The sequence below is a fragment of the Centroberyx gerrardi genome, chromosome 12 (genome assembly GCF_048128805.1).
Source record: "Centroberyx gerrardi isolate f3 chromosome 12, fCenGer3.hap1.cur.20231027, whole genome shotgun sequence".
In the NCBI taxonomy this organism is placed as follows: domain Eukaryota; kingdom Metazoa; phylum Chordata; class Actinopteri; order Beryciformes; family Berycidae; genus Centroberyx; species Centroberyx gerrardi.
This window is the reverse complement of record NC_136008.1, coordinates 15927829-15954861: the sequence shown is the minus strand read 5'-3', so window position 1 is coordinate 15954861 and position 27033 is coordinate 15927829. Positions and strand designations below refer to the sequence as shown.

Sequence of the window (27033 nt, the reverse complement as noted above, 5' to 3'; positions counted from 1 at the left end):
GCTAGCTTAAATTCCCTTTTCAATAGTATGAATAGAAACACAGATACAGAAGATGTTTCAGGGCAAATATAAGCTGATGCTTGGGACTGCAATGTGGTGCTGGATCTCTCATTAAGTGCCTTGTTATTTTGGGCAGCTGGCATGTCTAAAGCAGGAAACAGGTCTTTATTTTTAAGACTCAGGCTCGTCCTTGCAGCTGAGCCAGAGCTGTGGCTTGCAGGCTATCTGCTAACAAAGAGAGCTGAGCTGAACCACCACGGGCCTTTCGCTGAGGGGAGCTAGGAGTCCTCTCCTTCACGTCCTGCCAAACCCACTCACAAAACAACAACATAAACTAAATGTTAACCCAAGCAAACAGAGGAAGAACACACATCTCTGTTGTAAAGCGTGTAACAACATATTGGAGGTGACAATTGGCAAGTCCCACTTCTGAAGACTTTTATTATTATCCTATTCTCCACAGACATTATGGAAAACATGTAGGCAGATCCTACAGTCGATGAAATGCCTAGTAGATCAATCAGTCAGAGCCGATTGCCTTAATGCCCTATATCCCCACCCTCCCATCAGGAGAACAGCATCACTGAACATCACTGATACAATACAAGCTATGCCTTATGCTTTCTATAACATGCATGTAAAGACAGACAGAAAAAAATCTGATTTATGCAAACAGTCCTATGTATTTTAAGTAGATTTTTTTTTCACAATATCTTTCAACATGTACTTAATTGGTTTTCCTTCTCCCATCTCAAAATTATTGAATTAATAACAATTTGCTGTCATGTTGAATAATGGTTTAAAATAACTATTTATTACTATTGGTGATTGCTCAATCAAAAGTGCAATATAATAGTGCTGTTGTTCTATTTTGCACGGTCTGTTAACCAGTGAGTAATTCAGATATACACAGTTGAGGCAACAGTGAACAGATACAGGATACAGACAAGAGGACTTGAAAGGTGCAGCATTGTTACTGTCTGAAAGGTTCCTATTGAAAGGAGCTTGCATGATATTTTACATGATATTTTGCACTCAGGGAGAACTAATTAGTTTCCCTGGGGTGGAGAGCCCATCTGAGCACTCTGTTTTTGTCAGAACTTTGATGCTACTGACACTAATCAAAATGAAAATGAGATTTTGTCGTCTATCTTCCTGTTCCACTTAAAACATAAAAGCAGAGTAGAGTGGCATATAAAATGTCAAGAGGTTTGCTTAAGAGAATCATTTACGAACATATCTATTTAGCTGGCCACAAGGACCACCTAACAATTAATAACCATCCCAATCATGACAGTATATTCAAAATCCTTAAACACTGCATTGGCATGATACATGGCACAGTATGAACCTGCACCCAGCTCTGTATTAAAGGGAATGTGTCTTCTCTGTAAACAACATTTACATGACTCCCAGGAAACTAATATAAAAGCATCCTGGAGCAGCATTTTCAGACACATAACATTAGTCATTGTCAGGTGATACACAAAAAAAAGTGGAAACAACATATTAAATAGGCAAATGACAGAATTCTCTATAAATATCTGTTCCAAACCACTGTTACAGCAGGAGCACGCCGAGATGGAACGATAACGCAGAGACGCCTAATCTTAGCAGGCTAATGCCATAAGCTGAAAATAACTCACCTAAGAATAGCTGACCCACAGAATAAGCAAGGAGCCCGATTTCAGGCACTCGGAATATCTGTTGTTTGGCTCACAGGCCTCTAACACATGAAAGAAAGCCCTTCTCTTGTAGCCTGATAGTGAAATAACCTGATCTATTGACAGAGACGGAATGTGTCATCTCCCTGTCATCCCCCTGTCTTATTTCCACATCTCCTCATGTTCAGCCAACTGCCTTGGGGTGTTTTCAGTCACCATTATGCTCGCCTGCAGTCAGGCTTAAAGCTGTGATATTTTTGTATTATCATAAGTGAATATGTTTTATACTGAAATAAAATGTGTGCATATCTAGAAAGAGGCATGGATTGTGTTGACAGTCAATGTAAAAAAAGGAAAAATCTGAACGCACACCATGGGACAACATGAGATAAGTATAAATAATTCAACATCACGCTGTTGTCTCTTGACGTCTGCTAGTTGTAAAGAATCTATTGACAACTCAAAGGTCAGAATATTTTTTCAGCAAATTAAGCACTCATATGACTCAATCCACACTTTCTCATTACACATGCTTCCCAAGCAAACCACATGACATTAATGCGTTTCCAGAGTACAAGGCTTCGGCTCTGGGCTAGTTTGCAGAGATAAATTGACTAGATTTTATGAATAACCAAATGCTGAAAAAGAATCAAAGAAAAAAAAAAAAGGTGTGACTCATCTTGAGTCAATACAGTTAACAGGCATTACTCATTCTGATGTCAGCCGTGTACTCTCCAATTCAATTCTCAGGTCAAAAATAGAACAGGCATTGTCTGTGGTAAATATCCTGAGAGAAACCTTTCAGATGTCCCCTCAGTATTTTTGTCACAGTATTTCCTGTTCCTTCAAAAGTGCAGGCTGACATGGACGCTCATAAAACACAACATGCCTTTCATGTTCATGGAGACTCCTCTCCAGCAACTAGAGCATGGGAATAATATTCATACTTCCCCATTTTACTGCTCAGTAGAACAACAACACTCTATATGGATGCAGAATATAGTACAATAATCACCACGACTCTTTAACTCGCTACGAGGATTTTGAACGCATATAATCCTGTTTAACACGATTCAGGTGACAATCCCATTGAGAAATAGAATTCACAGGGAAGTGTATATCATGCAGCACATCACAAGAGTAAATACCTGGGTTCAGAAAGCAGAGCCTGATCCTACCACGTTGCTGTGCGGAGAAGTTTTGAGTTCTCTTTTCACAGAGAGAGAGAGCGAGAGAGACCGGGTGAGAGCAAAGAGTTGAGAGTATGGAAGCGAGGGAGAGAGAGGGACAGAGTGTGTGCGTGTGAGAGAGAGAGAGAGAGAGAGAGAGGCACGGAGGATGTGAGATAGCGGAGAAGTAGCAACAGACTGGCAGATCCAGAGATAGCGGAAAAGAGAGAGATTGGAATGCAAAGAGGGGAGAGGGGGAAAAAAAAGGACAGAAACTGAGATTCCTTAGGAAGAGCAGAAACACCGGGTTGTCTGGTCACCTGAGTTGTTCACGTTGTGCATCTTGCTCTGGTTGGGGAGCTGCTGGTGTCCAACGCGCCCTTCTGTTGTGGAGAAACTTGACTCGCCCTCGTAAATCGTCTGCAGCATACTCCACTCAGCGCTCAGGTCTCATCGCAAGCCCTGCGTTTCCTGTCACCAAGAGCCACCCCTCAGCCACTCAGGGGAGAGACCAAGACAACAGCCAACTCTCTCCCTTCCTCTGCCTCCTCCTCTGAGAGACCACTCTCACTGTACAGCAGTAACACAAACCACACACTCTCTGCAGGACTCCCACACTCCCGGTGCCCTGCTTCAGTCTGGTCCTAACACTCAGAAGATGGCAAGTCCTGCGTGTCCAATGCGCGACTTGTAACACTGAGCTTATTTTTTTTTCTTATCTGCCTCTCGCTCTCTCTCTCTCTCTCTCTCTATTTCTCTCCAGTCTGTGGCTTCTTCTTTTCTCAGTAAAGTGTCTGAGCAGAGATTTGAGAAAATGCAAAGCAGAGTTGCCAGGAAAGCCGTGTACTGTGTACTGAGCACCTCGCCGAGGCAGTAATGCTAGCCAGGGAGGGAGCGAGCTTCATTTGCATGTGAATCAACAACTGCGTGGCCCACAGGTGACAGAAATAGAACAATGGCCAGCCCCGGCTAAAAATAGGTCAGGCGAGGCGAGGGGATTGGAGCAGCATTGATGCGTTTAAAAATACCACACCAAACACAGCTGTCTTCTTCAGCTCCTGCCAGAAGGCATGTCTCCTGACTCCCTCTCTGCAGATGGAGGCTTGATTCCTCCTCCTTCTCTCTCTCTCTCTCTCCCTCTCTCTCTCTTCCTGTTTCAACCAGTCTCTCTCACTCACTCACTCGCTCACTCTATTTCTGTCTTCATTTTGTTCTCTCACCCAGGTACATGGGCAGAATGATCCATTTTTTCTTTTCCCCCTTGATGTTCCTAAAAGATACACATGTAAACTTCCCCTGTGCCCAGTATATTTTATGTCCAAGGTTTTGTAAAAAAAAACAAAAAAAAACCCTGCTGTTTGTCTTTTGAGAGAACTAATCCAATAAATTCCACACAAAAATAGTACATTTAGGACTTTTTGGAAAATTGTACAAAAAAAACAATGTGACAATGTCTGTTACCCATGGTGACATAACAGACACAACTGAACTGAAAAACCATTTGGGTGAAATCTGCGTATGAGACAAACACCCATCAAGATGCGTTAAGTCAAGCCGCACACCAAATGAACATTGTGTTTGCTTAAGATTTTAACTGTAACCTCCCTGCATTAGCTTAGTGTAATGTGTGCAAGGTTCAGTGTGTATCCAGGGCAGTGCTGCTATTCAGGAAGCATGCTTTCAGCTATAGCCAAGGAAGCCGGCTATAGGATGCCATAACAGCATGGTTACCATTACATAAACCTCTCGCACTGTCGAGAAACACCTCTCACCATGTATACACCCCATTTCCTGGAAATATCCCGGATATAATGATGTATTTCAGAAGCTACAGTGTAAACCATACATCTCAAGGATTTGAATACTGAGTACAAAATATGACAAGGAATTTTGAGCATCCAATAGCTATTATGGAGGAGGATTGTGAGGCTGTTTCAATTAGCATATCGTCTCAACTGACCAAGATCCATAACTAATATAATCTGACTCCATCCCATAAAAGTCAAGTCAAATGTTCTATCTGACCACTGATGCAGGGCTGGGTTTGTGGCCAAGCAGGCTGTGCCTTTAAATTTTTCATCTTCCTTCATAATTTGACCTGTCCCCCAGCCAGGGGCGTGGAGCCAGCTCGGCTATTTTTAGGTCCGGAGCTCTGACGACTCCCGGCTAGAGAGACACAGAGAAGGAGTTTTACTGTGTTGTTTCAGCTGGACAAACATTTAACCCCTCAATCCTTTTATCACAGCACAACAAGGGAGCCAAGGAGGAAATGCACAGCTTGCAGGCTTATCCCAGACATAAAACAACTCTGGAGCTAACGTACGATTGGTGTTTTTATATAATTATAATACTTGATTGCTTCTAACAGAGACAAATAGGGAACTGTGCACACATTAATTTCAATTCCTTATTACTTTGTGGTAGTAAGGATTTTGTTTTTCATCTGTGTTTACTCTATGTAGCTATACAGTTGAGAGAATGATTTTGAAAAAAGAAGCCATAGTATATCATAAAAAAACATCAACAAATGACAATGATTCAAATCCCCTTTTGTGACACAGTATAGTTAAATGGAGGTAGGAAAATCCCAATGTGGTAGTTTTGGCTGCCATGTTGGATAAGATGGTGTGGTTAACAGGGATAACAAGCCTCCAAGTCCAAGGTAATAACAGCTAAAGACCCAGAGCTCCATCTGCCACAGTATCCGTCAGGCTCAGCAAGCTCTGACCCCATGGGCTGACCTCAAGACAGGGCAAGGCATGATGGGGCAGAAGAGGAAGTAAGGGTGTCACAGGGATGACAATGATTATGACAATGGAGTCCCTATTTATATGACCTGACAATATGACCGCAATCTTGTCTCAATCTTGAACGAATCCGAAATAACTAAAAGGCACATTTCACACATTTCACAATACTCCAAATGCCATTGCAATTTTCCACTATTACACAATAAAAATACTACTATGTGTTACAAAATTCAGAGATTATTTTTGGCTCTCAACTCTGATTATTCCTATATAAATTATTTTATTTTATTTTATTCATACATTTTTTTTTTGGTAACTGTTTATTGGCTTGTTTGTTTACATTATGCTCTGCACAGTGTATATAAAATTTGTGCTATTTGTCTTACAAAGGGATAGGAAGTTGGTCACTTTCCTGTCTCTGCACTCGAGAGAACGGAAGCAAAGAGTTAGTTGGCAGCATTATCTTGAATAACCCTGGTCAACTTACCCCACTGCTCCCCATACCAGAAAAAACAGAGACATTTCATTGGGACACGTTAGCAGCGATTAACCTACACTTTTTATTTATAACTAGCTTCCTGAGGCTGATGAGGGATTGTGGGATTGGAAATAGCCCTGTCCAATAGGCAGGGTCCAGTAAACCTGCAATGTGGCAAGCCCATTATAGCTCCTACTGCGTCACTGGCGGCCTTTGTCTACTTTAGTCCTATTAAAGCATTTAAGTGTGAACGTCAGCGTCCCTGCTGGAGAGCCACTCCGCTCTGCTCTCCAGGGCCGAGGCTTGACTGTCTGTCACCTCCCTCATATCAAACACAAACACCGTGTGTGTGTGTGTGCGTGTGTGTATCTGACTGTGTGTGTTTTGACATCAGAGCGCAGGGGTAGGTTGGGGGGGGATATTAGAGATGAGGGAACAAGTGGGCCAGACCAATGAAGAGCCCCCAGCACTTTCCAAATTTAAATGAAAGGCCTGTATAACCTATTTCAAAGAGCAGGGGATGTCAAAAGAGAAAGGTCAGTGCATACACACATACGCACGCACCCGCGTACATATACACACACCAGTCCGTGCCAAACATTATGTTGTTTTCTTCACCAAAGTCATTTTAACTTCCCGGTTGGGACTAGAAATAATCATGAGGAGATACTTCAGCCACGGTGCTGCAGGTCTTTCCGTTCTATTTAGGGAAACTGCGGTCATAACCTGGGGACTATTTTTTTTTCTACCCAATAAGCCTACTCGCATTACCACAATTACTGTACCAGTTCCAAAACAACTCCCTACTTCTGTGGCTTAATCACCATAGCACTGCTGCCTTCTGACACAGTGTGCATGATGAAACCCAGCAGGGAGGCAGACTTGAGAACGAAGGGAGCTGAACTTAAGTGTTGCAACAGATACGAGGGGTGGACAAACACCGCTCCTTATAACTAATTTGATCCGACTAGAAAATGTTTTGTTCCTCTTAATAGCGGATGATCCATGTGTGGGAGGGAATGAGTCAACCGTGTTTTTTTGTTCCTTGTTCTCTGTACTTCAAAGCCCCTTTATCTCTCAGAGGGAGGTTGTCTAATGTCAAATAAATTGATTACGAGGAGTGCATCTCCCAGCCCTCTTACATCTTCTTGATCAATACGCATTTATAGTGGCATCTATAAAAAGGAAATTAAATGTATCTGTCTGTCTGATTGTCTTTCCGCCTACCTGATTGCTTTAATGCCTGTCTCCCCGCCGGTGTGGATGCAGGTCTAACTTGGACAGAGTTTCATCATGCTGTACCCCAGGAGGACTGTGGCGGATGTGATCATTGTCAGGTGCTGATTTCTCCAGTCAGAAGGGATGTTCCTCCCAAGAGAGGGGCTGCATGGTAACAGAGAGCTCTGACGTAACCGAACCGCCCCCCTCCCCCAGAGCTGCTCTTCTCTAGTGGCCACCCTCAGCTCTGAGGGGAGTCCTGGCGCAGGAAGGAAATTACCTCTCCACACCAATTACCTCAATGCCCGCCATCTTACATCAGCCGCTGATGAGTCACCAATGCTAACCGTGGAAGAGCTCCTATAGTTCAATTTGACTCAGGAGCCACGGCACATTGCTGCAGCCTCAGCAGTGTGCTACCTGCTGAAGGCCGCGGGTAAAGCTTTTGTCACTTCAAACGCTCCATTTTCCCTTTACCTTGCGGTCAGTCTCATAAAAGCACAAAGGCACTACAACTGTTGATTTGATGGCAAAATCCAATTAGCCTGTACATCTGGACGTGTTATGGGAGTGAGTTTCCCCACTAATGATTTGGGCGCTCTCACTTTTATTGGGTTACCCTGTCTGGCGTCCTGTGGTATTTCCTGTTGGACTTTCAGGGTGATACAGAATGCACTTAACAGGTTGGATCAAATAACATACAAAAGCTTTTAAAGGCAGTCATGTTTGGTTCTTAAATTTAAAACGATGTTTGGCAATGCAGCTAATAATAATACAATCAGATGGAGCCCATAGAGGCGAACAAAGCCTTTACAGCTGCAAGTCTCAACCTCTCTGTCACAAGAGAAAGAAAGCATGAATATAAGAGTGAGACAGACTGATCGAAAGAGACAAATTGATGTATATCCTTGAAAGGATGAAACCTTTCAGAAGCTAGATGTTCATTTATGTGCTGTGGAACTTCTATCTGAGATGAGAGAGACAGGCTGAACCGCAGTAGAGCTTCAAAAAAGCAAGAATACAATTTCAAAGCATCCACTTATTGTGTACCGACCTTGAGGTCAGTTTACTTTCTATCTTTGAATAGGTCCCTGATGCCGTGCCTTCATCTGCTGCCGTAGGCTTTCTAAAAATAGATGTGGACCACAAAGGCACACTGGAAACAGAGGGCAGCGCTCAGTATTCTAACTGATCAATGTGCTCATCTCTGCTGGAAACCATTGATCCACTGTTTCTATCAAATTGACGATGTTGTTGTTGTACAACTTCCAACCTACATTCAATCATCAGGAGCCCACTTTATGATCCACTTTGTCTCCTTACCCACCTTCTCTCAAAACAACACAGACCATTGATCCTCTGATCTATATGATATTATAACACTAATATGCTTAGCATTGATTAGAGCCTTGGAAAGATCATTCTTAAAGTCAGCTGGCATTTCAAGCTACTAACCAACAAACATGGAGCAGGAGTTTGGAGGTAACATGGCTGCTGCCTGAAACTGCAATGTGCAGACTCTGTGCATCAGCAGTTAAAACACAGATAACACCTTACGTCATTCAAGGTGAGGAATTCTCATAGAAGTCAAATGCCTTCATCTGTATGATGCAAAACCACAGGCCAAAAACGGATACATGTGACTCTGATGGAATCCAGCCAAGCTTTGCTGACCTTAGACAATCCCTGAGGGATTAATAAAAACAAAGGTCTCTTTTCAGAGGCATCCTTCCAATCCACTGCCTGCCTGCTAACCCATTTATGAGTGGATAATCATAACATCATCCGTCCCAAGTGCCTTTGAGCTATTATCTTAATTTGATAACAAAAATCTATTTTTGTCATCTCCGCAGATTTTGAGAAAAGAACATTTTATCAATGCTTTTCCTATGGCAAAACATTCTTTCAGTAAGTTCAGTTTCAATAATGAAGAGAGCACAGGTTTTCACCCACGTCACAGATTTTTTTTTAATGGGACAAACCTACAAAATGGTACAACCTTCTATAACAATATGAAAATTATAACAGTGACTAACTGGATATGCTTATTACTTTACTGCTAGTCTAGTTAATTCTTCAATGACCTTTAAAGCAGCAAGAAATTCCATTCATGTATTTAAAAGGTCCAGAAGTGTAGCAGGAAATCAAGTTTACTATGGGAAGGGCGGGCTGACGCTTATTGTCCAGGCCACTTCCACCTACGCCACTATTTCTTTTCTTGACCACGGTGCAGTAAGTGCTCTCTCCTCCTGTGGTGTCTCAAAGGTCTCGGACACAACAATACCTCTGAAAAATAGCTCTTCCTCTGATTATCAATGCAGTGCTATGTGTACCGGGAATATTCTCACCCACCACCTCTGGAACAATGTTAATGTCTGGGCAGCTTCATATGCATAGACCTGTTTCTGATGTATTTTTAAATAAGGTGACCTTGAGTTTCTGGATGTTATTACAATATCATATTCACGTATCATATTCTTCCACCATAGCTACAAATTCGCCCAGCTGAGCTATCAGATTTTCATGCTGTATAAGTTACTGGCTTATATGAACTCCAAGGTAAATTGCAAAGATAGCGTTCTAATTTTGCAACTCCTATGAGAGTGTCTGACCATGTATTTCAAACAGCTCCGTATTTCCTTTCTCTCCTGAGAGGCCCAGGCAGAGGTCAGAGGTCATCCCACTTGTTTGGTAGAAAAACAATGGCAGCACTACAAAACATTTGCTCCCATCACTGATGAGTCCCTTGTGTGGTGTATTCTCTGTCTGCTGCCCTATTTCAACTGGACTCTCTCTCTCTCTCTCTCTCTCTCTCTCTCTCTCTCTCTCTCTCTCTCTCTCTCTCTCTCTCTCTCTCTCTCTCTCTCTCTCTCTCTCTCTCTCTCTCTCTCTCTCTCTCTCTCTCTCTCTCTCTCTCTCTCTCTCTCTCTCTCTCGGCTGCTTCATTTTTAGGTTTGCCGTATTTAATTTGGGCTTTTTCTTTTATTGCATCGCACTGGCATAAGGGTGTTTTATTGTGGTTTGTGTTGTTGCATGGATTGTGACAATAAAGATATTTTGAATTCAAAACCTCTCTTTCTATCTCTACATTTAATTTTGCTATTTGTGATTTGTGAATTTCATTATTGTGATTGTTGATTGGGAAGCGTAGAAGTAACTAAGCCAGCAGGACTTGTAATTGTAGGACACTGTCCAAGTGGGGTAAAAGCCCTGGTGGCTCCCTCTGCAACAGTGCACCCTGCAGGCGGATTAACAACAGCCGGAAAAAATGCCAATGCACTAAACTAACTAAACTAAGAAATATTACACCCTCCATAACAAACTCTGGGACTGGAAAAAAGAAGACTACACACACTAAACACTGTGCTACACTGTGAAACACAAATCAAGACACACATTCTGTGCAAACACATGCAAGCAAATAAACATGCACAGATACACTCACACACACACACACATACACACACACGCACACGTGCACACATTCACATACATAGCAACACCACCATGCTGTGCTTGGGAGTGGCTGCAGCGTTCCTGACCTCTTCCTTTCATCTGGGATCCAGTAACCAAGCTGACTTTTCAACCCAGCCCCTTCAACAACACAGGGCCTAACAAGCTTTGGCCTCCTTCTTTTTCTGCAACATGCAAAAATGAGCAACTATGTGATCTCCTTAGAGCTATCAGCAAAAACAGTGTTATTTTCTGCTGCTACAAGGAGCGACAGACAACAAGCCTGTTGTGCCAGAATCAAAAAGGTGTAATCAAGTTTGGAACTTGGATGTTTCCTTTTGAACCACAAAGCACGGAGGCTCCTACCTTTAATATTCTCAAAATAGATCTGAGAAATGAGACATGGAGAGAAAGGCAAGACATCAAAAGGGTCTTTATTCTGTTTTTGGTCTGCTTGCTGATAATAAATGATGTTGAAATGTGGTGTATACTTGCTGTTTGCACAAACCTTTGTTCTGTACTTGTAAATACCTTTGAAGACCATGAATAAAACCCTCCCTCTCCCTTTTCCAGCATGATTGATTGTCATTTTCCTGTTTTAATGAGAACATGATGTACCAACCCCTTTCAGTCCTCCTTTTTTTAAACCCTAAATTCTGTCAACAGCTTTGCTGAGATAACGCCACTCAAACAAACCAAGCTAAAAGGGAGAATTTGGAGTATGCTCTAGGGTTGTCACCTCAAAGGGGGTATGATTTTGTTTTGGAAACAGATGGGCTGGTAACCCCTTTCACACCTATCTGGACACAGGGGCCTTTACGAGGGCTCTGCTCTTGGATATCCAGCCAGTGTGTCCAATCCCTGTGTAATTCCTGGACCCGTTTGTTCTGCACATTTCACGCCAAGTGGGGAGGGGGTACGGCCGTGCCCTCCTGCAGTCCCATAACTCACAGGATGGGCCGAGAGAGGTGGCAGGTATCCGCAGATGAAAGGCCACAACAAAGAGTTGTTTAGCATGGAGCGTGGCAGTCCAGGCCCCAGAGGATGATGGGACGGCACAAAGTGACAACTAATGGGTCTGTGAAGTCTGGTGTCTGTCTGTTTCTACCATCAGGGAAAAGGGCCCCACCCTGTGACGGTTAAATGACAATCTGCCCATCAGGCTGGACATACCAAGAACACTGAAGCACAGCTCATTTATCACCTTCAGTGTTTTCACCATGCAGATTTGACAGACCAGGATCGAGCTAGGGCAAGGGCACTCTCCATGGCGCCTGTCAATGGGCTTACTGACAGACAGATAAGCAGATGGATGAGAAGATAGGCAAGACAACAATACGTACATACTTCAGCTAAAAATAACCTGTGAAAAATAGCAGACATTTAAAAAAATGAAATTGTCAGTTGACATACTCTTCAGTGTTCACTAAAAATAAAGACTAAAGTATGGAAAACTAAAATATTTCCATGTTGCTTTGGCCTACATGCAATAGACAAAAAAACAGTATACTGACAAAAACCATAGCATATTAATCTATCTTAAACACTCAAGACAACGGACTTAAATCTCCCCATTTTTCACCCACACAGGAGGCCTCTCCAAGACATGAATGATTCATCTCTTCAACTCCACTTGGACAGGAAGTGAAAACAAATGGAAGTAGGTCCCCCCAGAGGGCCCGGGGGTCTACAGCGGGGCGGGATGAACAAGGCTGAGAACACCAGGCTAAACCCACCGAGCTCTCTGTGCCTCAGCTGCAACAGGAGCTGCTCTCCCAGCACTATCTATAGGGGGGGTAAAATATTCCTCAGACATACAGCACTACCTACTCCTTTATTCACCAACTGGCCCAGAGGAGCTCGGCTCTGCACTGTGAGAACCACTCTGACTTTTTCACCCCACAGTGGAGCTGCATGTTTCAGCTGCAAGTGGTAGAACTGAAAATGAGTTCTGATTAGAATACGACTTTAGGAGATGTATTATTCTATAGGTGCAAGGATTGGTTTAAAATCTTCAATGCAAAAAAGAAATAAAGTGAAAAGCTACAATCTATTCATGCACAGTTAAGTGTAGCATACTTTTCTGTATGCGGTGTTATTGCACTGAATAGAGTTCCTGTATGGATGGATAACAACATCAAAAAATAAAACAGAAACAACCAAAAATAAAAGAGTGTGAGTGAGGAAAAACTTATATAAGTAACAGAATAGTTCTGTGGCACCTGGGGTACGTTCAGATTGTCTGCACAGTGTCTGCTGTACAGCCGCACTCTTGCTTCCACTGCAGCAGCAGCCAAGAACAGCAGAATAAATAAAGGTGTGAACATGACTCTCCAGTTCTTTTTTCATGACAACACACTGAGATAAAGACCAGGACTGGGCTCCACATGCTTCTGTTTAAGCTCAAAAACACATACAGCACACACGCACAGAAGAGCCCAATCAACAACAGCACGGAACAGTCAAATACTGAATAAACACGCTTCCCTGCTCCCCCAAAAAGGCAATACGAATGTGAATATGCATACAAATATGAGTATGAATATGAATACGAATACTAAATGTTATTGTCCACAATGTGGAAATTTGCCTTTGGCTTCACCATAAAAAAGACATGACTTAAAACATTATACGACAATACATGCATCAAATAGAAAAATAAATAAATACAAATTCTCAGCAAAACTGCAACAAAGTCTCAGGAGCAACCAGCCTGTATCTGCCAACCTACATTACCTAGTTTCATTTCGGACCTGAATTGGGACAAAGGATGTCTTGTAAATATTCTTAATAGCCCTAGTAGTCTATATTATCATCTCCCTGAAGGTAAAATATAAAGTACCACAACACAATCTAAAATGAAAAATAATGAAGATCCTCTACAGCCTAACAGGTAGTATGTTTGAATTATAATACAGATGTTCAGTGCATGTACTGGCTTCTGGGAGGCTAAGAGAGGAAGCAAATTGGGAACAGCATGAAGTGGATCAGCACTTGCTCAGGAATGACTCATAGACAGATGAACAGATTTCGGGGAGCCGGGCGATTGACTGATTTCTAAGATCACTAGTGAATATACTGTGCTGCTGCCAATCAACACGGCTCTCAGCTCCCAACCACTCCAGATCTGCTCTGCACAGACTGACACTGTGCTGCTGCAGTACCATCCTGTCACACGTACAATGTGTATGAGTACTGTGTGTGTATCCTATATTGTATCACAAGGTATCGCATTAACACCGTTATCCTGTCATTTAAACTTCCTGCACAGCACAGATGAAGAGATCATAAGACTGAACCACTGCGGAAGGGAGACCGGCACCTTCCTCTGGGCATCAACAACCCCCCACCCCCCTCCCCTCTCAAAAACTCACTGACCCAATCCCATTTTTTCCATTCTAAGAGAAATGTCAAGTCCAGACCTAGAACACATCTCTCTTGAAGAGAACATGGAAGCCAAATATAGCCTGCTAGCCTCTGCGCCTCCTGACATAGATCAGGCTCTACGAGGCTGTACAGCGGTTAATTTTGGCTTACTGCCATGTAGTCACTTACTATTAAACATCATAACTAAACAAGGAAAATTATAACCAAGCAGTGGAGTGTACACTGTTGCCTGGTAACCTAATGCCATGTTGAGGATTCATCTTGTTGTGGAACACAAAACACTTACAGCCATGGCCAATAATAGATCCTGGACAGCACAAATAAATAGCTAAATGGTGTCAACAAACATTCCCAACATGAAGTTGAGAAACACGTCATAAGAAATGTATATGCAGTGAGCAATTGCAAGAAATGTTAAAACATATCCAGTGTTCCTGTAAATGCAACCATTGGTAAAATTATAGAAATGATTATTCATCTGGCATTCCAAAACTGAAATTGGTAGAATGAGAGCTCATTTCCAAGTGTGAAATCCAGCTAAAGAATACATTATGCTGACTGGCACCGGGCACTTATCTAAATTGCAGAATAACACAAATTGCCCCTTCCCCAGAAATATGTGGATCATGACTAAAGAATGATTTCAAGAGCAAACATGCAGCCCTGCTTCCCCATCATGGTGTCAGACCAGCTGCTTAAAACTCACTTTCTTCACAGCGTTCCAGAGTCATTATCATGGATCCGGAAAAAGTGAAGCAGTAACACTTTACTTGAATTGTTGGTTATAATAACACATTATAAATCATCATGCATGCATCATAAGCACTTTGGAATTACATTGTATTGGACCCACAGAATGTCATAATACACTATAATGCATTATGAATTTGGTTTGACCAGGTTATAAGGCTGTTGTAAGTAATGTACCACAGGAATCTATATATTTCTTTTGTTTATATATTTAATCAAATACATTATAGGCTGTGGAATTCTTAGAAATGTGCCACAGTGTTTTAAGTAATCCATGAACTCATCATATTATAATATAAAGCACCATCAGATGATCTGTCATGACAACTAACAATATGCATTTACATTTACTGTGAGCTGTAAAGGTCTTGTTAGTATAGCATACACATAACCTCTTCAAAAACTCATCATATTTTTGAATACATTTATTGTCTTATAAATAAAAAGAAATGGTAGAAGTGGTAAATACATTAATTATAACAGCCTCATTCCTTGGTCACACCAAAGTTATAATGGGTTATAGTGTATTATGACATTTTCTGATGCCACTATGATGTAATTCTTATGTGCTTAGAAGATGCTTATGTCAGTTGTGATGTAATAAAAATGTTGTTATGATGCGCGAATCATGACTTTTAATGTGTTACAACCAACAACTCGAGGGAAGTGTTACCAGTGAAGTTTCCAAAGATTAACTCAATTTATTTGGGGGGGAGATCTAATTCAAAATTTCACATTTTCTCTTTCATCTATGGAAGTTCTTGCTTTCTTAGCTTTAACTTACCATCTAACTTGACTTATGCTAATACTTGAGAAAAACAAAAATGACAAATACTAAGACTACCACTTTTTAGTAAGAGAAAGGTTGTCCATATATGATATCAATGAAGAATATATGAAGTAATATTGAAATACTATCTGTTATGACAACTCTGTGACTTTCTCGTACATAGCTCCCTCACAAACATACGGTTGACACGGATGAAATATCACTATACTATATATGTTTAAACACATATTTTAACACAGGAATACACACCCATGTCCACACACACACACACACAGGCCTACAATTCTGTTTTCCTCTTGACACAATCAAGGTAGAAGATTGGTTCAATCACTCTGTCATGTCGTACTTCCTCTCACAAACAACCAGAACATTCCTTCTCTCCACTGAATGGGTTTAATGGAACTGTGAATTCTACTGGGTAACATGAAGGCTGCTTTCTTCACACCATCACAGTCAGACAGGGATGGCTCACAAACACAAGAAATAAATCCACAGTGACAAAGCGTAATTCATCACTTTAGTTGTGAAAAAAAAAGAAAACCCATTGTATTCTCTCTACTTTGATAAACAAGCTCACTTCTTATGTCATCTAGACTAGCAGTTGAGTGATTATGCTTTTGTCCCGAATATATACAGAATGTATTTACTGGTAAAAAAAATTAAAAAAAAACTGCCAGATGTCAACTTTAAGAATATAATGAGGTAATATGCATTGCACTTGTAAACCAGGAATGTCATGTGACAAGCTGTTACTGTGATTACTGCTTGGCAATTGTATAGCAGAACATGCTGACTTATCGTGTTCTCTGAATAATTCACAGATGCCTGCCAAGACTCGCTCTATCGAAAACATTTTGTCTCATTAACACGTTCATTGGTACTATGAAATTATGTGTTAGGCTAAGTGTAAGGTGCTGTTAAAATGACTTTCTCTCCCTGACACAGCTCAGATGGTACCTGCCCCCTCAAGCCATCTGAGCAGTGCGGACATCTGTGAGCCGTAACCTGCCAAGAACAAGTCTGATGTAAAAATATCATAAATATTTTCGAATGGAAAGACGACTGAAGGGTCATTTGGAGTGGCCGTGGAAGGCTTTCATGTCAAGTGCGAGCTGTGTGTTTTTCTTGTTTCACTGTCAAAGTGAAAATGTCATGTGTACACTGGAAGGGCCGCGGTTCCTGTGTTTTCCTATTACCTTGCTCGGAGAAGATTGAAGCGCTGTCACCATCTGACAGTCCTGGAAAGAGCACCATAAGCCGTCACACAAGTGCCATTTCAAATGTGAGAGATCTGCCTAAAAGTTTTGCTTGAACGACCGGGTCTGCAGCCAAACTCATACTCATCTACATCAACATCATGTTGACACAACCCTCAAAACAACAGTTGCTCTGCCCAATGATTCTCAATTAACTTTCATTCAGCTATTTGCCATCTGTGACCAAATTATAAACTTAGATTTTACTTTATGAGACCAGTGCAACTCTGAGACTGATTAATGGGAGTGTAAAGGAAAATCAAACTGTTCACCTTACTTTTCACATCCATCCTGCCTGTTCATGAAGAGTCTTCAGGTGTGTGTCTGTGTTTTCTGTATTGGTTCTTCAGTGTTCTTGTGAGTTTCCCTGTCAAGCTGGCCACTGCAACAACAAAACATGTGTGAATCATATTGTTCAATGTACATTAGAATCTACTGATAATATCTTATAGTGAGCTCATATGCAATTCATGACTGGAAAGGTATTTATTTATTGTAAGATATTTTGTATTATAGGCTCTTTATTAGGTAATATTTGAAGGTTGTGATGGATTCTGTTGCCAGAGGTGAGATTTACTTGATGACTTTCTTCATTCAACTCATTCGTACTTTAACCTCGTTTGGTGAGATCATACATTTTGTACGCAACAGTCTATTTATAGATGGCAGTCTGCACTAGTAGCCTACTTGTCTAATATCAGTCCTTGAAAGCAATGTGATGAGGTCAGTATTTTAGCACAAAAGCCTTGCAGTTCTACTGTTTGTAAATAACGTCATCACGGCTCGTTATAAAACAGATAGTTCCGCTCCCCGGTTCTGATTGGCTGACATTTGAAGCTGTTACAAAAAAAAAAAAAAAAAAACACCTGTGACGGTGGAACAATATGCGTTAACAGCTACTGTTCAACAATTATGTTTCATGGCGGAGGAACATATTGAATTATTGGTCGTGTTTAGTCATTATCGATTAAAAATGTAATATCTATTGCTTGCTTTCTTTTAATACTAAAACCAACAGAGACGTGTAGGATATTGCTTCAATGAATTCGGCACCAATTCATCCTGAGCTCAAAGCAATCATGACATTTTTGAAAAAGAGTTTAGCAGTCATACATCGCAAAGCATTTGCTCTACCTGTAAAAACAACAAAGGGACTGAAGTGGAAACGTCAACAGAAATGATTGTCTACCTTCAGGACAGAGTTTCGGGTTTGGCGGGTGTGCTGCTGTGTTTAGATTGGGACCGACGGAGTGCGGATGCGATCGGTGTCTGACTGAAGCGGTGTGACGAGTGAGCTATAAATAGCCCTGGTTGAAAGAAGGGACGTTACCACCAGAGTCAAGGTACTGGCAGACATAGCAACAGTCATTGTTAATCTCTTCCGCTGGCCTCTCTTTGATAATCTCTGGGATGGAGGCGCGAGCAGCCCGGCCAGTCTGTCCTCAGCAGGTGCACCGGCCTGTTAGCCTGGCGAAAAATAGCCCAACCACAGTTCTCCAGTTATAACTTTTACAAGGATAGGCCTAATACTATACACATATCACAGCAAAACTATAAACTAGCCTACATTACAGATTGTGGAACGACCAGTCCGTGAACCTCAGGTTAGGCAAGTCAGTAGCCTATCATCTTTTAAATCTCACTTTTATAGACTGGTTTTCATGTAAATGCTTCATTTAGATTTTTTTTTTTTTTTTTTTGTATTTATTATTTATTTATTTTAGCTAAGTGCTATATTAATAAAGCATTTTGTTATTATTATTATTGTACATAGGAATAATGATAGGGGGCGGGGCCACTCAAGTAGCTCACTGTGCCTTGTTTGGGAGGTAAGTAAACTAACCTACATATTTGAAAGTTTCATAACTTCAAATTCCAGTGGGTTTATGTGAATATCATGACAGCTGCACTCACAGACTTCAGTGATTCACCTCAACTTTGAGCATAAAAACAGTAAATTGCGTGGGATAACTACATTAAGTCATGTCAGTGCTGTTTCTTTCATTCCCATTGATTAGATCCCCCTCCCTCCCCACCTCCCACCCTCTGTAACTGTAGAGAAAGCAAGGAAAGTGTCCAAGCTTAAGATCATTAAAACAGAAACAGTGCCATCTACTGGCCGTACTACAGGTTGTCATCAAGTTAGGTAACAGCTCAGGCACTGGGGGGTCTGGGAAATAGTTTGGTCTTGTCCACATCAGTGAGAGTAGTGCAACATTAATCCATGATCAATTGTGTGCAAATTAGCTGAAGTACAATCAATTGATATATAGCCTTAAGCTGACCTTGTGCGTATTCTGAGCCTGACTGTGTATTTTGACCTATAAATGTAACCTTTGATGTCCTGTAATTTCATATGTGGGTATTTATGCTCATCTTCAGTGTATTTAGTGCCAGGTATCAATACTGGGAGTCTCCTCCAACCCCATGAGAGAATGGGTGCTGTCTGTCACTGCAGCTCACTTCAAAGCCAGAAGGGAACAAGAAGCTGTGAGCCTCCCGACTGAACACTTTCCCACTCTTCTGGTTACATCACTGGTCATTGGAGGGAATTTTGGCCAAAAGGAGATGCTTTTATCTCAACCAGGAGCAAGGCCTGTGCGATTAGCACAGATTATATGCAGATTTGTCATCGTCATAAATCTACAGCTGTCCACGGTCTCACATTTTTATTTGTCACTTCAAAGCATTCTTCAGTGTCTCTCCTTAGTTTACTGTTTGGCGCAGTGGACAAATGTCTTTCCAGTAAGAGAAGAACAAAGCAGCTCTCTTGTCTCTTTTCACCTGTTTCCCACATCACTGTTCACTGAACACTGCGATGTGTTTGGATGTTTTGACATATCTCTATCCAATTTGGGCCTGTTGCACAGAGAGATGAGTGGCTCTTGAAACAATACTCATTCGAGCCCATGTCTTATTTGGTCATGTCTTATGTGTGCTTATGCTTAACCTTCCTATAGACTTTTAAGGAAACCGTAAGCATTACAACTACCAGTCTAGGTGATGGCAGGTATTTGGATATATCTACTGATTATTCTGCTCTACAGCAGCACTCCAGGAGCAACGGTGGGAAACAGCGAGCTGGATTTTTTTTCTTCCCATCTTCTTGCCACTGTCCTGCAACAGCTGGGAATGACCCACCGGGTGACACCGCTTTCATCGCGGGACCTCGACTGTCCAGCTGTTTGCTATCCCTCATCCTGACGGCCGGAGAGACAGGGGCACAGCCGAGCATCGCTGCATCTGATGCGTGATCCTGCATGCATGCCAGTGTGGCCGTCTCATCGCTACACAGGACCCCACAGCTGGCACCTGGACACTAAGGACCATGTCATTTCTCAGCGAGAGCTTTAGGTTAGCAGCAGCTAAAAGAATGTCTAGAGCCTTGCGGTCTCCACACAGGGTATGTAGACGTCTGATTGTCAGTATTGTTCTATCACAGTTTTGCATAGTTGAGAAACAGCAACCCATGTATCAACCCGTGCAATAAAACAACTGGTCCCATAGACTCCCAGCATTAGAAGAATAAATAAGCCAATGTAAGCTGCTCTGGAAGTCCAATAAAAAAGCACAGGAGCTGTAGGTCTGCACACGTCATCTCTCTCTCTCTCTCTGTCTCTCAATCTCTCTCTCTCTCTCTCTGTCTCTCAATCTCTCTCTCTCATACACACACACACACACACACAAGGAGAAAGTCCTGTAAACAAGAAGGGTATAAACACAGGGTCAGACTGCTGTTTTAGAGAGAGGTGGAGATCAGGGGGGCATGTGAGAGGGCATCTGTTTTCTCCATTAATGCGTTTACTCCCTTTTTTTCTCCTCTGTTTCTCCCCCTCTTAATTTAATTTGTGGGAACCCCTCTCCCGTACAGCTTCCCCGGTGAGAAATTCCAGCTGGGGTTACTGAGGCCTTCGGGAAGCTTAGCGACAGATCCAGGAGGATTACCTCCAGCAAAGGCGACCAACCCACCCAAAATCATCAGCGCACCATAGCTGCCACTACCTTTTCCCCTCTCCCCTCTCTTTCCATGCGATGCCTTGAAATGCGAGACTACCCTGGTGAGCATAACCCACATTCTTTCACAAGACTCCTGCTACCTCCCTCGCTCACAAAGTAACTGGGTTACTTTGCTGTACTGCTGCTGTGTTTCCTAATGGAACAGATGCACATTCATCAGAGAGTAATCACAGGTCTCTGTTCCTCACCAGACAGCTTAAGACAGATACCAGCTCAGGACGGTGAAGGACGTACAGTAGCTGCTCATTGCTAACGTGTTTGTGGAGGGAAGTGGCAAGAAATCAACACCAAATGGGATAATTGTTTGTCAGACATCTAATGATATTCAACGGGATGTTCCACAGTGTGTCTGTGCTATTAGTGTTTTAATGCTGTAACATTCATAACATTCATGACCTGGGATGTTGCAGATAGTCACTGAATTTTCCGTATTTTTTGGTTTGTTTTATATCCATACTCCTGGAGCTGAATAAACTACTGCAAAAATCAACCAACTTTCCAACCAACATTAGACATGATTGTTGCCTTTACAAATTTCCCCCATTAGCCAAATATACCAAAGTGATATATGGCAACAGTTTTGTCATTCCTGAAATGCTCTGTGCCACTTGGATTCTACATGTATTGGGTTTGCGTCTGTGAGAGAACCAGTCCATTGTGTACACCATAAACCGACAGTTTTGTGTCCAAGCCTCTGGCACTCCTCCACAATGTCATCCCCGCCAGTCCTGTCTGCGGTATTTCCACCATCCAGAGGAGATTACTGTCCTGCATCATCAGCTGTTGTGGCTGTAACATTCCACGAGTAAAGAGATCCAACCACACAAGCACCAGACACCCTTATTATTGTCATTATTAATGCATGGGCTTTTATTTATCATCATGGACATTATCACCCCCTGATTTTTGTTTACTAAATACCCAAAAGAGGAACTGACTTTATAATCTTGCACAGATAGAGCAACTGAAACCACCACTACTTGCTGTAAGGATTTTTTTAGTTAACGCAAATGTTTCTTCATTTTTTCACAGGTATTACACAGGTTACACAGTTCACAAAAGTCAATAATCCTCTCAAATTCTCCTGGTCTTCAATATTTATGCCTACATGACAGCACTAACTGATATTAACACTTCACACACAAATTTCACTCAAGTGTTAAGTTGACAGGAATTTTCTTTCATTGTACTTCTCAGTAAAGACCATGATCAAATGAATGTACCTCAGCTACTTTGCAAGCCTGCTTGTAGTAGACGGAAAAGTCACTAGAGGGCAGTATTATACCGCAATCACACTGAGCAGTGAGGTTGAAGATATATGTTTTACTTTGGCATGAACTAAATGCTAGATTTGGAATCTGATCCCATAAGTGAGTTCATCTACGACATAGAAGCAAATATGCTTTACAAAAGCCAAAATAAACATGTGCATAGCAATTAAGCACTTAAAACTGCCATCATGTAAAATAGCAGAGTGCTTTTGTGTATAAAGGAACTGGCCTCTGGAGAATACGGACGATCAAGTCATGATAAAATCAGGAGTGTAATCCCTGCGTACACGGCCTCATCTGTCGCCACCCACCTGTGAGATTTACAGCAAAATCATAAACTGTTTTTCAATACTCACATTTCTCTAAAACGGCCATCCAACTCCAAGCTAAAAGGCATTCATACATTTCTTTCCCTCATGCCATTTGTAAAACAGAAGATTAGGTGTTGCAGTTTTGCATGCACAGTTATCAGGATAGTATCACTTTACAGTCTGGACAAGCAAGCACTCTGACCGTTATCTGAACCCTCACATTGGAGAATTAGTGAACCATCATACTGAGCTCAGCTTCCCAACACAACTCTCCACTTCACAGCAACCAGTATTTAACCCCTTGTCGAACTCCTGTTTGCTATAATCCTCAGCTGCAATTGAGCGTTTTTAAATCTGTCAGAGAAATCACACTCTGGGGAGTGAAGGGAATTCAAGCTTCCTTTCATTGCAATATGTCATGTCTAGTGCAATATTTTAATTAACTTACAATAAAACCAGAGGAATTGTCCAAGAGGCATTTAGTTGGCAGACAAAGGTGCGATCAAGGAAGGTGTAGGGCTAGTGGGAGCAGCTTGCTCTGAGTTGTAAGAGGTGCTGTCAAATCATCATCAGATTAAAGGAATAGTTCACCCCAGACAGAAAATTCAGTCATTAACTACTCACCCACATGTCAGTCAAAACTCCATCGAAGTTCGTTGGACCACCAAACACACAGTGAGTTAGCCCCTGTAGTTTCATCTCAGCCTTCTCCCAAACTGCTGAAGTATTTAACAGCCAGCTGCAAAAAAAAAGCATGAAATGTCCATCAAATGTTCCCCAAACAGCTCATGCAGCGTACTGTAATCAAAGTGTTTTGTAGCCAAACAATTGCACTGTGGGTCCAAAAGTCTTATATTTACCTCATTATCTCCTATATTTTCTTCACTGACAATGACTAACAGTCACGTGCCTAGCCAGGCACAGTACAGTAGCTAGCAGAGTTATAGCCTGGTAAGACCATCCTGATCACGTGACCTCACGTGACCTCACGTGATCAGTCTGGATTTCTAGCCGCCCACATCGATTTCCTGAAATTACAATGTAACCGGGTCAATTGGGGACTGCGTCGTAGTTGATGACGTGAAATACAGGCCGCCGCTGGCAAAACAGTAATGGCGTCTCCCGAAGCAACGAGCGGTAACGTTAACGTTAGTAGAGTAAACACAGCCATAAGTGCAGTTATTTGCAGAAATAGACTCAATAACAATACTCAATGCCATTACTGTTTTGCCAGCGGCGGCCTGTATTTCACGTCATCAACTACGACGCAGTCCCTGATTGGCCCGGTTACATTGTAATTTCAGGAAATCGATGTGGGCGGCTAGAAGTCCAGACTGATCCGTGGAGCGAAACAGAATGTGAGGTCACGTGATCAGGATGGTCTTACCAGGCTAGCAGAGTCTTGCTCCAGAGCGACATCATTTTCAGCCCAAATAAAGGATTCTGGATCTCGTCCCCTTTCAGTCTAATGTGAAACTGAATGGAGTGTAAAATGATTGCCTTTAACTATGTCCAATGCAAATATATAGGCTACTAGTTTTGCTTTAGTGGGTTCCTCTATTATGCATTTTCTTTATTTGTTGAGGTGGATTCTAATGGGTTTTGAAGCTGCAATGAAAACTGCTGAATGAAAAATTGCTAGCCACAGTTAGCTTAGCATTTCGGCATTTCGTAGCTTTGTGAAGCAAGGATAACACAACATCGCACCATGGTCGTTTCCAAAAAAGATTTTTATTTTCATCATTGCTGTTGTCCAAGGTGTTCACCAACAGTAGGCTAATCAGCATAAATCCAAAAGGGGGACGCATTGGCCATAGCAAGTTGCTCTACAATGACAATATTTTTCTTTTCTTTTTTTAATTTCTGGATTTCCCCTTCAGGTACACAAAGCTTACCTTAGCCTGAAGACAAGTTTTAAGGCATAATTTAGCCTACTGAGCCATAATAACCATCCAGCACCACCTCCCAGACAAACGCATGGGTGTTTTCAGCGTCCCAACCAATCAGCGAATTGTGTTCACGGTCCTTGGCAGCAGGACCAGATGCTGCCTTCAAGTGCTCTCGGAAATATCGGCATACCGACTTAAGAGCACATAGACAACTCAACAAGGCAAGTTTTGGAAAATGGCATTTTACCCAGGTTGCTGAGATGTGACATGGGGAAAATGGCAGAGAGCGTGGAAGCTGTGTCAACAAAAGATGTAGGCCTCATTATTAGTAGCCTATATGTTGTTGTTTGGCACCTATGTATCCTAATTAATATTGTTGTATGTTTCTGTTTTCACTCTTTGTTTAACTTTTAATTGACACATTTTTGTTTTTTAAGAAATTCATTAAAACACTACATGCGCATTTCCCTGCAGCACAAAGCTCTGTGGGAAAAAAAAGTATTTTCATCATAGGGTCCACTTTATAATTATTATTATTCACTAAAGTATTCACGGAAATAGCTTACGAAAGAGCATACCAAAGCAACAAGAGAGCATGCATGTCCAAAAACACAAAATCACTCACAATCCACATCATGCATTATGCAGATTCTGAATAGTTGAAAGATTGTAGTGTTTTCACCATGAACAGACGTTTTGAATAGGCTGCAGTAGCCTTTGTGTTTGTTGTAAAAAATTATGAATCATCATCATCACCAGTACAACCCCCACACGCACGCACACACACACACACACACGCACACGCACACACACCACCACCACCACGTCCTGACCTGAGTCTCTATGAATATTCATTAAATAACTGAATACTCAAAGGCTCAATTAGTGTTTTATATGCGGATAAGAATCTCTACTCAGCTGAATCGAATCCCCTTATGATTACATTACGATTTGTGAAGCTGAAAGTAACCTAAGTGGGTAGGATGGGCAATTTTCTTGATATGAATATGAAGACAGGCTGTGTGGCAATATTGATAGAGCAACTGAATATTTACCAGATTATACAGTATTAATGCAGTACAGGTAGCCTATGTGTCTCCTTAGGCTAACTATCAATGAGGTTGAACTGTTCTCTCAAGCAGAGCCGGTCCTGACCTCCCTGGGGCCCTAAGCAAAATTCTGCTAAGGGGCCCTCCTACATGACCCATGAGCCATGTAAACCATTTGCCGTTGCCACACAGTCACACCTGACACCCCAGTGCTCCCACTACAATCCTCCCTCCTTTAAAACAGTTTGCTCCATCTGTTGGTCTAAGAATAAGTAGACCTATACAGAACAGAATGAGGTATAAACAAAAATAGCACCTGTAAATTATAGATAACAATACTATTATTAATTTTATCAGCTGCATCAGGCCCATTCAAACTGGCTCCCCCAGATTTCCTTTTATACATTTTCAAATATAAAATACTATTTATACTATGGCTTGGCTGAATACTTGATGGTTATTATTTCCTGAGAAATGTGCATCCATATTGCCCAGTATGCCCAGCTAATCAACATTTTAAATTCAATATTTAATCAATAGTCAATGTCAATCCATTGCTTTCCATCTTGCATTAGTCCAGAGTTGTAACTAAACCTTGACTGAGAGACTAGATAATCATTGTCTTGTTTTAAAATTATGTGCGCGTATGAGGAGTGCCATCACGCCCATATATTGTCTGGACTGGTCCCCACAGAGGTTGCTGCTGGAAAGCGCGAGTTTCATTTTGTGCACGCGCATATGAACGCATGTTCACGCGCGACGCGGTTATCTTTTCCGAGCTGCAGTCTATAAACACCGTTGCCCGTTGGCGTTTATCAAACGTAATAAATAGTTGTATTTCACTCTCACTTTTGTCAGACACAAAGTCACAGAACACAGCCCTGGAAGTGGCTGGCAAGCAAGCAAGACACAGACAGACCAAGAGATGCACTGCCCAGCTAGGTTAGCAAGACAGACAGACTAGAGAGAGCTGCACTGCAAGCTAGCACATCAACTTAACGTTACTGTTATTTGCTGACATCAAACTTGGAGAGGAAAGAACACACGTTTACCTGATTGCTGTTCCCGCAATTCACTCTCATGGTGTTTTTTTGTTCCTCTTTTCGTGACCAGAAGGATAGTTCCGCTTCATCCTCTCATCGAAGTTGTAAACATTGACACACGCTTTGACACGAGGGGGAGGCGGGGCCCTTGCGTAATTTGCGGGGCCCTACGCAACTTGCGTAGCGAGCGTATAGGGCCGCCCGGCTCTGCTCTCAAGACATTGACATGGAGGAGATTATGACAACTGTGTGCATTCTGGTAAACTTTCTACCTCTCCTGCTACTAGTGAATACAGGTGTATTAGCTACTGTTCTCCGTGTTATGGCGTTTGTGGTCTCAGAGCAAAAGGATTTCATAAAGAGACTGATTTAGCCTATATGATGTATAAGCCTATTAAAGTTTAGGTCGTGAGTCTGTGTCAGTAGGCTATATCTTAATTTATTCAGACGGCTGTTTGGAGTTTTTATCTGCACTAAATGGGTTAGAATATTATCCAGTATAAAAGAAAACTGTCAAATTGCTTTGCATGTATTGGCC

At 41.9% G+C, this 27033-nt stretch overlaps 1 protein-coding gene across 3 annotated transcripts in view; it reads right to left on the bottom strand.

Moving 5' to 3' along the window:
* The window catches only part of hdac9b (histone deacetylase 9b), a 39800-nt gene extending 21611 nt beyond the window's left edge, over positions 1 to 18189 (bottom strand). The window contains exons 1-2 of one of the 3 annotated variants that reach the window (XM_071900471.2): positions 18105 to 18189; positions 17193 to 17297 (exon numbers count right to left, since the gene is read on the bottom strand). In XM_071900471.2, coding sequence (XP_071756572.1) covers positions 17193 to 17205 — 13 coding nt within the window. In that variant the 5' untranslated portion in view covers positions 17206 to 17297; positions 18105 to 18189. Of the gene's footprint in view, positions 1 to 2812; positions 2920 to 3153; positions 3576 to 17192; positions 17298 to 18104 lie in introns of those variants that run through there. The other 2 variants (XM_071900469.2, XM_071900472.2) reach the window with 2 other exon arrangements.
* Between the last annotated feature and the right edge of the window lie 8844 nt (positions 18190 to 27033).